At 37.0% G+C, this 16,603-nt stretch overlaps 1 protein-coding gene across 4 annotated transcripts in view; it reads right to left on the reverse strand.

The window, feature by feature from the left end:
- The window catches only part of dcc (DCC netrin 1 receptor), a 224,882-nt gene that overhangs the window by 13,390 nt on the left and 194,889 nt on the right, over positions 1-16,603 (reverse strand). For all 4 annotated transcript variants that reach the window (XM_051110607.1, XM_051110606.1, XM_051110605.1 and 1 more), the window contains exons 23-27: positions 15,194-15,356; positions 13,667-13,890; positions 13,457-13,573; positions 5,616-5,768; positions 2,264-2,479 (exon numbers count right to left, since the gene is read on the reverse strand). In XM_051110607.1, the coding sequence (XP_050966564.1) occupies positions 2,264-2,479; positions 5,616-5,768; positions 13,457-13,573; positions 13,667-13,890; positions 15,194-15,356 (873 nt within the window). The remainder of the gene's footprint in view (positions 1-2,263; positions 2,480-5,615; positions 5,769-13,456; positions 13,574-13,666; positions 13,891-15,193; positions 15,357-16,603) is intronic.

Here is a 16,603-nt window from a genome sequence, read left to right on the forward strand (position 1 = left end):
GATAGATAGATATAGAACTAACTAGATACAAAACTAACGATAGACAGACAGACAGATACAAAACTAACTAATGATACATAGATATAGAACTAATGATAGATAGATTGACAAGACAGATAGATGGATAGACAGACAGATGATAGATAGATATAGAACTAAATAACAATAGACATATAGAACTAAGAACAGACAGACAAAGACAGATATAGAACTAACGATAGATAAACAACTAACAATAGACTGACACATATAGAACTAGATAGATATAGAACTAACTTACTAACTAAAACTAACTTATTAACTAACTAATGAACAACAGATAGATAGACAGATCTAACTAACCATAGATATAGAACTAAATAACAATAGACAGATATAGAACTAAGAATAGACAGACAGAAAGATGGATAGACATACAGAACTAACTAACGACAGATATAGAACTAACTAACAACAGATTGACAGAGAAATAGAACTATAGGACTGACTAACTAACTAACTAACGACAGACAGACAGACAGACAGATAGATAAATATAGATATAGATAGATTTCTTTTTAGATTAGTTTCTACTGAGTTTCTGTGTTCTCTGCTCGAATTCTGTGCAAATTTTTTAATCGAATCCTGGAATGTTTCATTTCTCTCACTGTTGGATCTTTTAATCGGATGCTTGTCGAACATCTGAGCGGAAAAAGTGTCCATTCAGACTCCATTCTCACGCTTAATGGAAAAGCGTCAGGAGCTCCGCATACACCAAACGGTTTGAGCAGAACCAATTAAATCCTGACTGCGGGGGAAACATGCGCTGCTGCGTCTGTCTCTGAATATCTGCTGCAGCGCTGCAACGAGGACTGAACATCCAGAGAGAGTCGGATCTCCTCTGAGGAAGCAGAAGCCCTGAAGCGCCAGTGTTTGTGTGTGTTTGAGAGTGTTTCCACACCATTATGATGTCTGCAATCGATGAACATTACAGCCACCGATGGGAACTCCACACACACACACACACACACAAACCAAGCGCTTTATTCGCTGTCTGATTCCCAGCGAGAGACCATCAGACTCCAGACTCACAGCAGATACTGCTTCACCGCTGCAAGCCTCTGGCTACAGACAGCACAGCACAACACAAGCCACCAGATTCCCACATCACCATCGCCCGCACCAAACCAGCACAACCTACACTTTATTGGTACTGATGCTCCATGAGGAACCTTTAACATTCATGAGTCTTTCCGTTGCAAGGTCTATTTATAGTGGGAAAAGGTTATTTAGATTATTAAAATGTTCTTCACGCAAAGAAAAAATGGTTCTTTTAGGAACTGGTAACTGAAAGCTTCATTAGAGAACCTGAAATGGTTCTTCTATGGCAAAAAAAAGAACCTTTTAGAACCTTTATGTTTAAGAATGTAGAAGTTTGGATAGACAGACGGATATAAATAGATAGATAGATATAGAACTAGATAGATAGATAGATATAGAACTAAGATAGACAGATATAAAACTAACAATAGACAGATAGATAGATAGACAGACAGATAAATAGACAGATATAGAACTAGATAGACAGACAGACAGATATAGAATTAGATAGACAGATATAAAACTAACAATAGACAGATAGATAGACAGACAGATATAGAACTAGATAGATAGATAGATAGACAGATAGATAGACAGACAGATAAATAGACAGATATAGAACTAAGATAGACATAAAACTAATGATAGACAGATAGATAGACAGACAGATATAGAACTAGATAGATAGACAGACAGACAGATAGACAGATATAGAATTAGATAGACAGACAGACAGATAGATAGATAGATAGATATAGAACTAAGATAGATATAAAACTAACGATAGACAGATAGATAGACAGATATAGAACTAGATAGACAGATAGATAGATAGATAGATAGATAGATAGATAGAGATAGTATTAAAAAATAGTTTTTAATACATAGGGCCAGAAATCAAACTTGACTGAGGGCTGTGGGCCTCAATTAATAAATAATTGATTGTAATTGACTGTGGGCCTTTCAATTAGTAAATTAATGAATTAATGTAAGAAATAAATGTACATTTTTTACATTTTTTTCCTGTGATATATGCATGGCAGCCAAATCCAAAGTCAACCAGATGCCAGTTAGTTTGGGGATCTCTGTTCTCATTCTTTCATCGCTTTATTTAAGAGTGCACTGATTTCCCGAATAAAAGCAGCCACTATTATGACCGTTAACATGACGGACGAGTGTTTACCTGTCATGGGCGTGTAGACCTTGGGCTCGATGGTGCCCATGGGCGGAGGCAGGAGCGGGTTGGTGAAGCTGCGCAGGGGATGCGTGGGCCGCACGCAGGCGGTCGGGATGGTGCGGCTGGGAATCTCTTCCGACCCCGACGGCTCCGACTGCGCCGTGGGAATCAGAGGCTGCGGTTGCTGCGGGGCCATTGGAGCGGCGCCCTCCGCTGACATCGCTGAGAAAAACACACAAACACAGAACGATTGTGGAAAGATGAGCCAAAAACACTGGACAGCAGCCAATCAAACAAAGATTCAAGGCATTTCAAATTCAAATTCATTGACTGTGTTTCTCATATCCAGTTTTTTACCTTAAAGAAAATAAACAATATTTAAAAAGAATTAATATTCAGTAACACTGGCAATTTAACTGCACTGACACAATCAGATGAGAACAAAACTGAAATATTCTGAATAATGAAACTATTGCTTTCTATAGAGCTGCTTTATTGCTGAAATTTATATCTGTTTATTCAACCATTTAGCACTTTTATCCAATGTGACTTAAAACGATTGAATTTGTTTTATAGTTGATTACATTTTTACAGTGAAGCTGCTTCGGAAAAACGTGTAGTGCATGAAGCTCCATAGAAATAAATGTGGACTGAAACATTTGAAAAATGAAATTAAAAATGTGACTTATTTTAATTAAGCACATTCTCATTACTGCTATGCCAAAATATTCTCATGAATGTAATGCATCTGGATTCATTTTCTTGTGACGGAGCCGAACAGGTTTCGTGCAGCTCATTCCATTCCACTTCACTGTAATTAATTCCGATGCAGTTTGCATGCTGATACCGAGAGTTCACCAAACTCTATTAAAAGTCTGAGTGTTTTGGTCATTTGAAAAGTAAGTTTGAATTTTTCCAGCTGTAATCATGCATATGTATGATGATCGTGTATTAAGTCAAATCAGTCACTGCAGCGTTTGGCCGATATTTAATTTGCTTCAGTAGTCATGCACGCTCAAAGTCTCGTTTGAAGTTTTCTACCTCAGAGCTGTAGTTAGTGCAGACGTCTGCCGCCGCCGTTCGTGCTCACTAAGAGCCTCTTTGAAAACGCCATTTATTTCAGCGATGCAAAGAGACTCGCAGCTGCTGCCAAAGGACCAAATGAAATCAATTTCTTCTGCCGCTAACAAACTCATTTAAAGGAGAGACTGAACCAGAGCGAGACAGCAGCAGGAGCTCGTTCATTCTTCTCAAAATCACACGGATGAAACAGCTGGTGTGTCGGTGTGTTGTGATTGGTCAACCAGCGGTGATCTAGTAACAGCTGACGCTACTCTCAAATACTGCCACAACCTGTCATGTTTTGTTAAATGAAACATATTTGGGGTACGTTTTATACTAGAAAATTCTATTTCAGTCTTTTTCTGTTATTTGCTACTTAGATATAACACAACGAACGATAGATAAACAGACAGATAGATAAAACGAAATAAACAAAATAATGAACGGTAGATTTAACGAACAAAATAATAAACAACAGATACAACAAACAATGTAACAAGTGATAGATAAAATATATAACAAACAACAGACAGACAAAACAAAAATATAACGAATGATTAACAAACAGATATGACGAAAATATAATGAAAGACTGAAAAATAGATATAACACAATATAAATAATAGATATGCTGAACAATATAACGGACAATAGATAGATATCACGAAAATATAATGAACGACAGATAGATATAACGAACAACAGATATAACGAAAATATAACGAACGATTGACAAAAATATAATGAAAAATAACGAACGTCTGACAAATAGATGAGACAATATAAACGACAGATATAACGAACAACATAAGCGAAAGACTGATAGCTATAATGAACAATATAACAATAGGTAGATATAACGAACATAACAAGTGAAGAACTGATAGATACAACTAATGACAGATAAAAGATATAACGAACAACAGATACAACGAAAATATAATGAACAATTGACAAAAATATAATGAAAATATGACAAATAGACATAAACAATATAAACGATATGCGAATGATAGATAAAATATATAACTAACCATATAAACAAAACAAAAATATAACAAACAATTGACAAATAGATATGACGAAAATATAATGAAAGACTGAAAAATAGATATAACAAATATAAACAATAAATATGCCGAACAATATAATGAACGAACAAACGACAGATATAACGAACAACATATCAAACGATTGACAAATAGATATTACAAATAATACAAACAAATTGATATGACAAACAATACAACGAACGATAGATAAACAAATATTATAACGAATGATAGACGGATATAAAAAACAATATAATGAACGATAAACATAATGAACAGTATAAGGAAAGATAGATAAAAGACATATTGTTTATATATTATTGCTATAAACAATATAACGAATGATGGATCTAACAAATATAACAAATTATAGACAGATATAACAAACAACATACACAGAGAAAAATAGGGGTTTAAAATTGTATCTTTTGGGGTACAACACCTTGTTCCTGGAGCAGTACCTTTAAAAGGACATCTTTGTAACTTTTTAGTTTTCACAGATAATAGGTACATATTAGTACTACTTATTAAGAAGGGTATGTATTACTATAAGGGTACGTAGATACTAATAAGTACCCATTAGGGGTAAAATGGGTACAAAGATGTCCTTTTAAGGGTACTGCTCCAACGACAAGCTGTGGTACCCCAAAAGGTACAATTTTAAAACCCTATTTTTCTGTGTGTAAGGAAGGATAGATAACAGATATGATGATCAATATAATGAACGATGGATAAAAATATAATAACCAATATAACTAACGACAGATATAAACAATATAACAAACAACAGATTGCTATAACAAATATGAACAATAGATATAACAATGTTACAAAAATGAGATATAACGAAAAATATGCAAATGATACATGTAAGAAACAACATATAAAACTGATACAATGAACAATGTAATGATTTGTGTCATGTTTTCTAAAATCTTAGAAATGTAGAAATGTATTCATTGTTATTTATTTATCTGTTATTATTATTTTATTTATTTATTTTAATTACTTTTTTAAGGTCTACAATGTATTTATTTATTTTTCTACCAGAGGTGGGATGGGTTCTAAATTTGCACAATTGCTTTGTGTTTTATATTACTGTTCCCAGAAGAAAATTCAATAAACAGTTGTTAACAAAAAAACAAAAAAAATTATATGTATATACATATATATATATATACACATATACATATATATAAACGAGTGAACAACACAATAGATAGACAGACAGACAGGTGTGTTACCTGTAGCGTAACTGCGGTCGACACTCAGCGTGGAGAACGGCATGGGCCGCAGGGTGAATTTGGGGTGTGTTGTGAACCCGCAGGTGGGCGACGGCAGGATACCCGGATACTGACTGCTGTCCAGTGTGGGCACCGGGATGGCACTGACCACCGCTGGAACACACAGAAGCAACACACATCAGAAACACGCCACATCTCACCACGACATCCAAACACAGACATCACAAATGAATGAGGTCTGTTTCAGGAGCCTTCTTGATTTCTGCACCTTTCTGGCCGGCTGTGAACCGCTAACCCAGGCTGCTCTACTCAGGCGATTCGCTCCGATCATTAATCACGCTTAAATATTTAAACACCTACAAGAGGAAAAGTGTTTAGAATTCAGACCCTTGCAAGCAAAATGTGGACCCCATTAGTCCGTTTTAAACTCCTCAATAACGGCGATCCATCGAACGGAACAGAGGAGGAATCCACACGGACTCATTCAAACAATCTCTAAACAAAACAACATCAGGATACAGTACGTGAGAGATGATGATGATGATGATGACGATGCAGTAAAACGCAGTAAGCGACTACAAGACTGCAGCACTACAGCTCAAGCAGAGCACAAGAGCGCTGACCTTGACATTGAAAACCTCACAGACAGAGAGAAAAAGAGAGAGAGACGGGCTGAGAAATTGCCTGAAGTGTTGAGATTTCTATCTACTAAACTGCCCCAGACGAGCAACTGCTGATTGACTGCAAACCCTGTGTGTGTGTGTGTGTGTGTGTGTGTGAGGTTTAGCCTTCAATGTTTGCATCCAAATGTCTCAGGATAGAAAGCCTGAAATCAGCAGCAGCTCATAGCCACAACAATAACACATCATTATGAAAACCGACAAATGCAGAAGGTTTTTATACACATCTACATTTAGCATCTTCACTTTCATTTTCACATCTTCTGTAGTTACATGTGAGGTTTGTAAATCAATCTTTGATTATCTGCTAAACAGTTCTGTTGTGTTTTTATATGTATGTGCATGTATATATAACACAACAGACTTATTAAAATCATTTGGAAAATATAAAAACTAATTTTAAATTAAAAAAAAAACTATAATAGCATATCAGTGATCGTAAAATAACACCGCAAAACCACATTTAACCAGATTTACTCTAAACATACACCTGTAAATTTGATTCATTTATTCATCTCCCACTGAGATGTACAGTTGATTATTTTGAACATGTATTTTGAACATGTCTGTCTGATTGCAGACGCAGCGTTTATCCATTAACCTGCTGTCATCTGAGACTGTATCTGTATCTCTAAAATCACAATCTGCCTTAATGCCACTTTAATTAACTTCACACACCTCAGACTGTTGAATTGGCTTCATCACGTACAGCCATTAATTTCTCAAATCATCTAGTCGACTGGTCTGTCCTACAGAAGAGCATGAAAATCACCCAGACAGCATGACGGGTCAACAAATTGGATGATAAAGGAAGGAGGTCAGGAGAGACGTCCAGGAGAGAGAGGAATCACGAGGGCAGATGGGAGGTGAAGAGCTGGAGTGAAATGCAGACACTGAGAGACTGGAATCATTTCTGCAGGATCACAGATTAAACTGGAGCAGCTTCAGCTTTTGAGGAAATGACCATATAAGGCAACAAACATCAGCAACTGACACGCCTTTGAATGCGCCTCGTCCAATCAGAATGAAGAGGCTGTTTTCTAATATTAGTTTGACGGGTTTAGTTTTAAACTCAAGTGTTCATAATGTGAATCTGCTCATTTGATATGAATCATCTGATCTTTTGCTTCAAGATCACTGATAACGATCGGTATAGTTATTGTTATAGTTATCCTTAGTAACAGTTACTGCTACACTCATTGCTACAGTCACTGTTATTGTTACAGATATAATTTGTTACAGTTATGTTTATTGTTATAGTTATAATTATTGTTACTGTTGTTATAGTTATTACGACTGATTTAGTTAAGGTTATTGTTACTATTATTATAGCTATAGTTAAAGTTATTATTATAGTTATAGCCAGGGTTCCCACACAATGGATTGTGTAGTTGAGTTAAAAAATTGGATGACAAGTAATTTCTTACTGCTAAATTCTGAAAAAACAGAGGTGTTAGTTATTGGGCCTAAAACCTCAGCGTGTAATAACCTAAAACACTGTCTAATACTTGATGGCTGTTCTGTCAATTCTTCGTCATCAGTTAGGAACCTAGGTGTGCTATTTGATGGTAATCTTTCCTTTGAAAACCACATCTCTAGTATTTGCAAAACTGCATTTTTCCATCTCAAAAATATATCTAAACTACGACCTATGCTCTCAATGTCAAATGCTGAAACATTAATTCATGCGTTTATGACCTCACGGTTAGATTATTGTAATGCTTTATTGGGTGGTTGTTCTGCTCGCTTAATAAACAAACTCCAGCTGGTCCAAAATGCAGCAGCTAGAGTTCTTACTAGAACCAAAAAGTATGATCATATTAGCCCGGTTCTGTCTACACTGCACTGGCTCCCTATTAAACATCGTATAGATTTTAAAATCTTGCTAATTACTTATAAAGCCCTGAATGGTTTAGCTCCCCAGTACCTGAGTGAGCTCTTATCGCATTATAGTCCCTCACGTCCGCTGCGTTCTCAAAACTCTGGCAATTTGATAATACAGAGAATATCAAAATCAACCGCGGGCGGCAGATCTTTTTCTTATTTAGCACCCAAACTCTGGAACAATCTACCCTACAATGTTCGGGACGCAGACACACTCTGTCAGTTTAAATCTAGATTAAAGACCCATCTCTTTAACCTTGCTTACACATAACAAATCCACATTCTTATAATTCAAATCCGTTAAAGGATTGTTAGGCTGCACTAATTAGGTCAACCGGAACCGGGAACACTTCCCATAACACCCGATGTACTCGGTGCATCGTCAGAAGAATGGCATCTACGCTAATATTAGTCTGTTTCTCTCTTATTCCGAGGTCACATTAACCACCAGATCCAGTCCGTATCCAGATCAGATGGTCACTGCAGTCCCCCGGATCCAGTCCGAACCCAGCCCAGACGGTGGATCAGCACCTAGAGACGACCTCTACAGCCCTGAATGTCAGCGGAGTCCACATCAACTAGATGAGCCCCAGAGACGGATCCCCAGTGAAGACCTCGTCACCTAGACGGCTGTCTGCACAGGACCACAGGACCTGGTGAGTCCTCTGCGTCTGGCCAGAGGAGAACTGGCCCCCCGACTGAGCCTGGTTTCTCCCAAGGTTTTTTTCTCCATTTGTCACCGATGGAGTTTTGGTTCCTTGCCCTGTCGCCTCTGGCTTGCTTAGTTGGGGACACTTTCTCTTAACACAATATTGCATTTTATTTTATTGTTTTTGATTAACTACCTTTACCTATAATGTGAGTGTTTAATGTTGCCTTTGGCATTGTTGATGTACTGTTTCCTATTTAATACTGTACAGCCGCCTTGTCACAATTCTGTATTGTTAAAGGCGGTATATAAATAAAGGTGACTTGACTTGACTTGACATTGATTAACTTTAAATTCAATGACGTTTTAAGGACTTTGCAGGTCCAGTATTCTCAAATTCAAGGACTTTATGTGAGGACACATCTCAAGTGAGTGCAAGGTTACATAGTTTTACTTGTAAGATACATTCTTACAGTTTTCATGTATCAAATACTATGCAAAAAAACTTTTTTTTTTTTTTTTGCATTTGTTTTTGGTCATATGACAGATCTATGGAAGCCGTTTCTGAATAAAAAATAACAAAGTTAATTGCAACTTTTTATCTCACAATTCAGATTTTTTTTTTTCTCGCAATTTCAAGTTTACATCTCACAATTCTGACTTTTCTTCTCAGAACTGTGAGATATAAACGCACAATTGTGAGTTATAAAGTCAGAATTGCGGGATATAAACTATTCTCGCAATTGCGACTTTGTGTCTCTGTTTACAGTGGTGGAAATATAGGAAGTGGCTTCCATACAGATTTTATATTTTATTTGTCATATTTCTGTTTTGCATAAAACTGAAGAATATTCAGTACATATTATACTCTATTCTAAAATGATCTGATATTAACTTTTGGTTGGATTTTCTGAAAAGAGTTTAGGTCCATGTAATGTTAACACAACACGTAAATGTGCGTAACTATCGTAAATCAAGTGTTGGCAAAACAACACATTAGTGGACCAGAGGGAATAATATGGATTTTTTCCAGAAAACTTCTTGCACAAAATAAATTCACGAACTGTATCTATGTATGTTTATTTTCAAAAACTTTCCAGGGCCTTTTTTTTCAGATTCACAAACTTTCAAGAATTTCAAGGACCCGTGGGAACGCTGTATAGCTTTTCTACTGTTACAATTATGGTTATTATAGTTATAGTTGTTATTGGTATAGATATTGCTATAATTATTGCAGAGTTATTATTATATTTATTTAAAGCTACAGTTATCATTACTGTATCGTTATTGTTTTAGTTATTATTGTGATTATAGTTTCTGTTATTATAATTATAGCTATAGTGATTTTTATGGATATAGTAATGATCGTAGTTCCAGTCATAGTTATACTCATGGTTCGCATTACCTTTATCATTACTGCTGTCATTATAGTTATCACAACTGCTATAAAGTTAGTTGTAGTTATTATTGTAGTTATCATTATAGTTATAGCTGTAGTTATTATCATTGCAGTTATGGTTATCATTAATATCATTGTTATAGGTGTTGTTATAGTTATCGTAATTGCTATAGTTACTGTTACAGTTATCGTTATAGTTATTGTTGCAGTTATTGCAATCATTACAGTTATCATCTTATCTTTTGACCCAAAAAAAGATCCAAATAAAATGAGAAGCAGATCGTGGTTTGTGTGAAGAGCATCTACATTCACGTTACTGTAACTTTGCTAATTATGCAGCGTTTAGTTTCTTCAATCTGAGCTTTCACTTATGACTTTCGTATCCCACCCTCTTATTTCCTCTCAAAACTCCACTTGCTTTCAGCCATTGCCATTTTTCCCAATCATTAATCCGTGCTTTCTTTTCCCAGAGGAGATGAAGCTCCTTTCATGTGGTTTGGGAGCAGGAAGGAGGTGCATAATAAACACCCGTCTCTTTTCGGCAGGATGCGGCGGGGTGAAGAATCGCAGCAGGAGGTCAGAGAGGAGACGCTCACGCGACTGACGCGGCTCGAACCCCGGTGGGAATCAGACGCAGTCGAGCGAGACGTCTGTGAGGATCACGTCACGTCACATGGAGAATCAAAGCCCATGACGGCCACCGCGTGAGCTTCACCCGAACCACACAGAACAAACCCGTCAATAAGAGACAGTCGGTGTTATGAAGACTCATATTCACATTCACTCGCTTCTCCACCGTTCACATCCAGACAGTCTGAGTTGGGCTGAGGGACTGACACCCTTCAGGGATTCTCTGGTCCATCTGCTGGTTTGGGCTGAATTGGGTAAATTGGATTAGGAAAGCAGGGTCACACACACACACCAGCGAATAACTGCCTGAAATCCCATTTCTGCCTGATTTCTCCATATGTGAATCACACTGTGACTTCTGCAAAGTCAGCCTGAGAAAAGAATCTTGTGGCTGTGATTTCAGGGGTTATTGTGGAGATCTGTCTCTTTGCTCAGAGTCATGAATGAGCTCAGCATGTGTGTGTGTTGTTCTGATCATAATGGAGGAGCTCGGTCTGTCACTATGGTGACTGCAGCTCAGGACAAAAACACTAAAGATTCTTTCACAGCAACAACCAGAACCATAAACACAATGTTTCAACATCACTCTAACTCTAAGAGAACAGCAGAGTCCGCATCACACCCATACTGTACCTACCTACTGTACCACACAGAAGAGCAACATCACTGGAATCACCAACAGAACATTTTTAACGAAAATCAAAAATATAGCTGCAAGCGGCGATTACCAGGGTTCGAGTGCTTTAGGTATTTAAGCACATAAGGAAAAAGACATCACATATTATTTAGTAAGACTATAACGACCTAAATCAATTATTTAAAAAGCATTAAGTCAAATCCAGGTGATTTACCATAGAAATATGATGTTTTTATACCATTTATGACTGTTGCAGCGCCAGCTGTGGTCTGATCTCCCTGAAAGCTTTGCATGTTTGTTTAGAATCACCTGTCGCATGTGCTCAGCAGGTTTTGTGAAGCTTTGAGTTTTTGTTTAGGCTTTATAGGCTTTTGGGTATATTTGAACAGGCCCCTTTTCTAAAGGACCCTGTTATAGCTTCCCAAAGGGTCTATCATACGATACGAATACGTCTTACCCCCCCTAGGACTAGCCAGCTGACAGTTAAAGAGTCATGAGCAATTTTGTACTTTCAATCACTGAGCCTCGGTCACGTTGTAGGTGGTGTGAGTGCTACCATCCCTCCATGTTTCAAGTCTCTACGACTTACAGTAGGTCTGCAAAATCACTCATCAGTGACCATTCTAACAATTACAATAATGTTTTAGCGCTATACACTTGAACCCCTAAATAACAACAACTTTGACAGCCAATCAGAATCTGACTTTATTATTTAAAGCCACAGATGACAAAACTGTAAAATGCTTAGAATAAAAAACTGATTTTTACTCCTATAGTTATTGATATAGTCAGTGTTATAGTTGTCATTATAGTTATCGTTACTGTTATCATTGTAGTTAGCATTTTGCTAAAGTTGTGTTTACAGTTAAAGCTACTGTTAGATCGTTCAGAGAGTTTATGTTAGTAATGTTTTTGTTACTGTTATAGCTATCATTATTATGATGATAATGTTTTGATTACAGTTATTGTTATGGCTAAAGTTATGGTTACCGTTTACATTATTGTTATAGTTATCATAATTGTTATAGTTACTTTTACAGTAATCATTAGTTATTGCTATAGTTTTTGTTAAAGTTATACTTACAGTTAAACTAATCATCATTCATTTTATATTAGGTAATGCTATTGTTTAGTTCTTACAGTTGTTAAAGTTATGATATTAGTTATAGTTATCATTATCATTGCAGTTATTGTTACAGTTATCATTATCATTAAACGTTATGGTTATAGTCATGGTTCTAGTCACTATTGTTGCAACTGTAGTTATATCTATTGCTATAGTGGTTATAGTTATTGCTGTAGTTAATAATACTGTTATTGCTATTGATTTAGTTATAGTTGTTGTTACCATTATCACTGATGTTATAGTTTTTCGTTATTGTTTTAGTTATCTTTATAGTCACAGGTATTGTTATTGTTCTAGTTCTTGTTCTAGTTTTAGTTCTAGTTATCATTATCACTCTCAGTGTAGTTATAGTTACATTTTTACCTATAGTTATGGTTCTAGTTATTATCACTCTAGTTGTATTATATTTATACCTATAGTTTCCATTATAGTTATGAATTTAGTTATCGTTATCTAAGTAATTGTAATTGTAGTTATATGTAACGCGCCTAAGTTATGGAACGCATTTCCAGCGTTTATTAGGAATGCTGCTTCCCTGGATTGCTTTAAGAAACTTCTTAAGAAGCATCTTTTTAGTAAAACTTTTAATTTATGATTTATTACTGGTATTCTGTTTTAGCATGATGTGGTTTTGGTTGATTTGTTATTTTGTTTGTACATGTCGTAGCGCTTTGAGTTTAAGAAAGCTGCATTACAAATAAAATGTATTATTATTTATATCTGTTATAGTTATGGTTCTTATCGTTTTCACTCTGTATGTAATCATAGTTACATTTACAGCTACAGTTATGTTTTTTGTTGTAAACGGGTGTTAAATGTGTGAAGCAGTAGCTCACGTGTGTTGCTGGGCTGAGAGTCCATGGGAATCATCATCTTGGTGCGCGTGGCCCTGCGGGCGGCTAACGATCGCTCCAACGTGGAAATGCTGCTGGAGGCCTCGTCCCCGTCGGCACCTGAACAAGAGAACGACATGACCTTCAGCCGCTGACACACACACACACATGGTGGAATGAATCGATGGATGCCTCCGGAGCCCACGGCCTCACCTGAGTGGCTGCTCTTGCTGCCCATCTGGCTCTCCGATTGGCTGTGGCTGACCGGCGCCATCTCCTGGCAGCTCTGGATGGGCGACTCGCGGCCGGAGGGGGCGGAGCTCGAGGGCTTCTCCATGTTCTTCAGCTCCATCTCCTCATGGTGGATCCAGAGGTCAGGAGGTCGGAGGTCTTTCTGGCTGCCCTTCCGCTTCCCGGCGCTGTGTGTCGCACGTTTCCTACAGGAACACAGAAACGATAAGGTTTATTATATTGTATTATTATAAGTGACCCTGGACTACAAAACCTTTTAATGTCTTAAATAGCATAATACATTGCATGGGTCAAAATTTTTGATTTTTCTTTTATGCCAAAAATCATTAGGATATTAAATAAAGATCATGTTCCATGAAGATATTTTGTGAGTTTCCTACTGTAAATATATCAAAACTTAATTTTTGATTAGTAATATGCATTGCTAAGTACTTCATTTAAACAACTTTAAAGGCGATTTTCTCAGTATTTAGATTTTTTTGCACCCTCAGATTTCAGATTTTCAAATAGTTGTATCTCAGCCAACATAACATAACATATAACATAACATAACATAACATAACATTCAGCTTTCAGATGATGTATAAATCTCAATTTAAAAAAAAAATGACCCATATGACAGATTATATTATATTATATTCTCTCTCTCTCTCTCTCTCTCTCTCACACACACACACACACACGCTGGGTTTACATGTTTTATGGGGACACTCCATAGGCGTAATGGTTTTTATACTGTACAAACCCTATTTTCTATCGCCCTACACCTAAACCTAGCCCTCACAGGAGACTGTGCACACTTTTACTTTCTCAAAAAAACTCATTCTGCATGATTTATAAGCCTGTTTCCTCATGGGGACCTCACAAATGTCCCCACAAGGTCAAAATTTACTGGTATTACTATCCTTGTGGGGACATTTGGTCCCCATAACGTGATGAATACCAGGTGCACACACACACACACACACACACACACACACACACACACACAGAGTAAGAATATCACAGCTCTTATTTTGGAAACATAATGATGTTGTTTGTCTGCAGGGCTGCTGCTCATAGTCTGAACTGTAGTGAAGTGTCTGTGTGTGTGTGTGTGTGTGTCTGTGTGTGTGTTTGGCAGGTGCTAATGAGGTCTGAACTTGTGGCATCTCACCTTCACACACACACAGTCTCACACACTTATCTAGAACACACTTCAGCTCTTTAACGTCATCATTACAAACGTTGATGATGTCACACGTGTTCAGTGTGCGTCACTGACGCCTGTTAAAACTGATGAATCTATAGCCTTCAGACACGTTACACTATATATTCATTTAAATTTAATTAGCAGACACTTTCACAACATCTAAAGTGACTTACAAATGTGGCATACACCAATACTACACTAGATTACATTATATTACACTATATTACATTACACTGTATTATATTAGATTATGTTGTATTATATTATATTATGCAAACACACTCAGTTGAACTCACTTCCTCTGCTGTGCGGAGGAGCGGCGGGTGCAAATCAGGGCGACGATCACCACCACTACCACGGTAACGGCTCCCACGGAAACAACGATGATGACCAGCAGATTGCTGTTCTTCTGCGGCGTCACGCTGCCGTGCGGCGGCCGCATCTGACCGATGGGAGGCTCTGAAATCAACAACACTCAACTGATAATGTGCATCTCAACATTACGACTGAGTGTGTGTGTGTGTGTGAGTGTGTGTTTGGTCCCTTGTGTTTATCTGCACTTCAGAAAAATGCTTCACCCACATCATGTTCAGTCACTCAAAGCAACAGTTCACCCACAAATTAGACTTCTGACATCATTCCAAACCTGCTTGAGTTTCTATATTCTTCAAAATATCTTTTGTGAAAGAAACTCGTACAGACAGAATTTTGATTTTTGGGTGAACTGTCTCTTTAAAACACCAGCGGATGATAAGTGCTGACCTCTACACATATGAAATGATTTATAGATGATCTCTAATCTGCTGCTTAGCAACTGTAATCAGTCCACGGGCGACTGAGCTTTAGAACTCAAACGAGGAATTAATATGAGTTTTCTGTGATTATGACTGTTAAAAGGGTAATTATTTCACTGTTTATTTTATGCTTTACTGCATACATAAATTAATATTCTACACTGCCTTGGTCACACACACATACACATGCCCTCATGTTTAATATTTGTACTTTGCACTGCAAAAAAAATGATTTTCTTACTCTTGTTTTCCATTATAAATGTCTAAACATTCTTGGATCAAAACACATTTACAGGAGAAGTCCAATTCCAGAACAGCAATTGACAGATAATGTAGTCACCCCCTTGTCATCCAAGATGTTCATGTCTTTCTTTCTTCAGTCATAAAGAAATTATATTTTTTGAGGAAAACATTTCAGGATTTTTCTCCATATAATGGACTGATATGGTGCCCTGATTCTGAACTTCCAAAATGTACAAATGATCACAAATGCGGTTGTAAATGATCCCAGCTGAGGAAGAAGGGTCTTATCTCGCCAAACGATTGGTTATTTTCATAAAAATAAGACAATTTATATACTTTTTAATGTCAAACGCTCGTCTTGTCTCACTCTGTCTGGACTGTTTTTGTTCAGGTTCATGTCAGTTAGTGTATGTGGAAAAACTCCCATCTCATGTTCTCCCTCAACTTCAAAATCGTCCTATATCACTGTTTTACCTTTTTTGTTAAGGGTGTTTGATCTTCTTTGCATGTTCACTTTGTAAACACTGTGTCTGTTCTTCTGCAGTGATGTAGGATGATTCTGAAATGATTTTTGAAGTTGAGGGAGAAAATACGATTGGAGTTTTTCGACAAACCCTAACTGTCTTGAGCCAGAATACACAGAGTTCAGGCAGAGAAAGACAAGACGAA

The sequence above is a fragment of the Labeo rohita genome, chromosome 5 (genome assembly GCF_022985175.1).
Source record: "Labeo rohita strain BAU-BD-2019 chromosome 5, IGBB_LRoh.1.0, whole genome shotgun sequence".
Taxonomy (NCBI): Eukaryota; Metazoa; Chordata; class Actinopteri; order Cypriniformes; family Cyprinidae; genus Labeo; species Labeo rohita.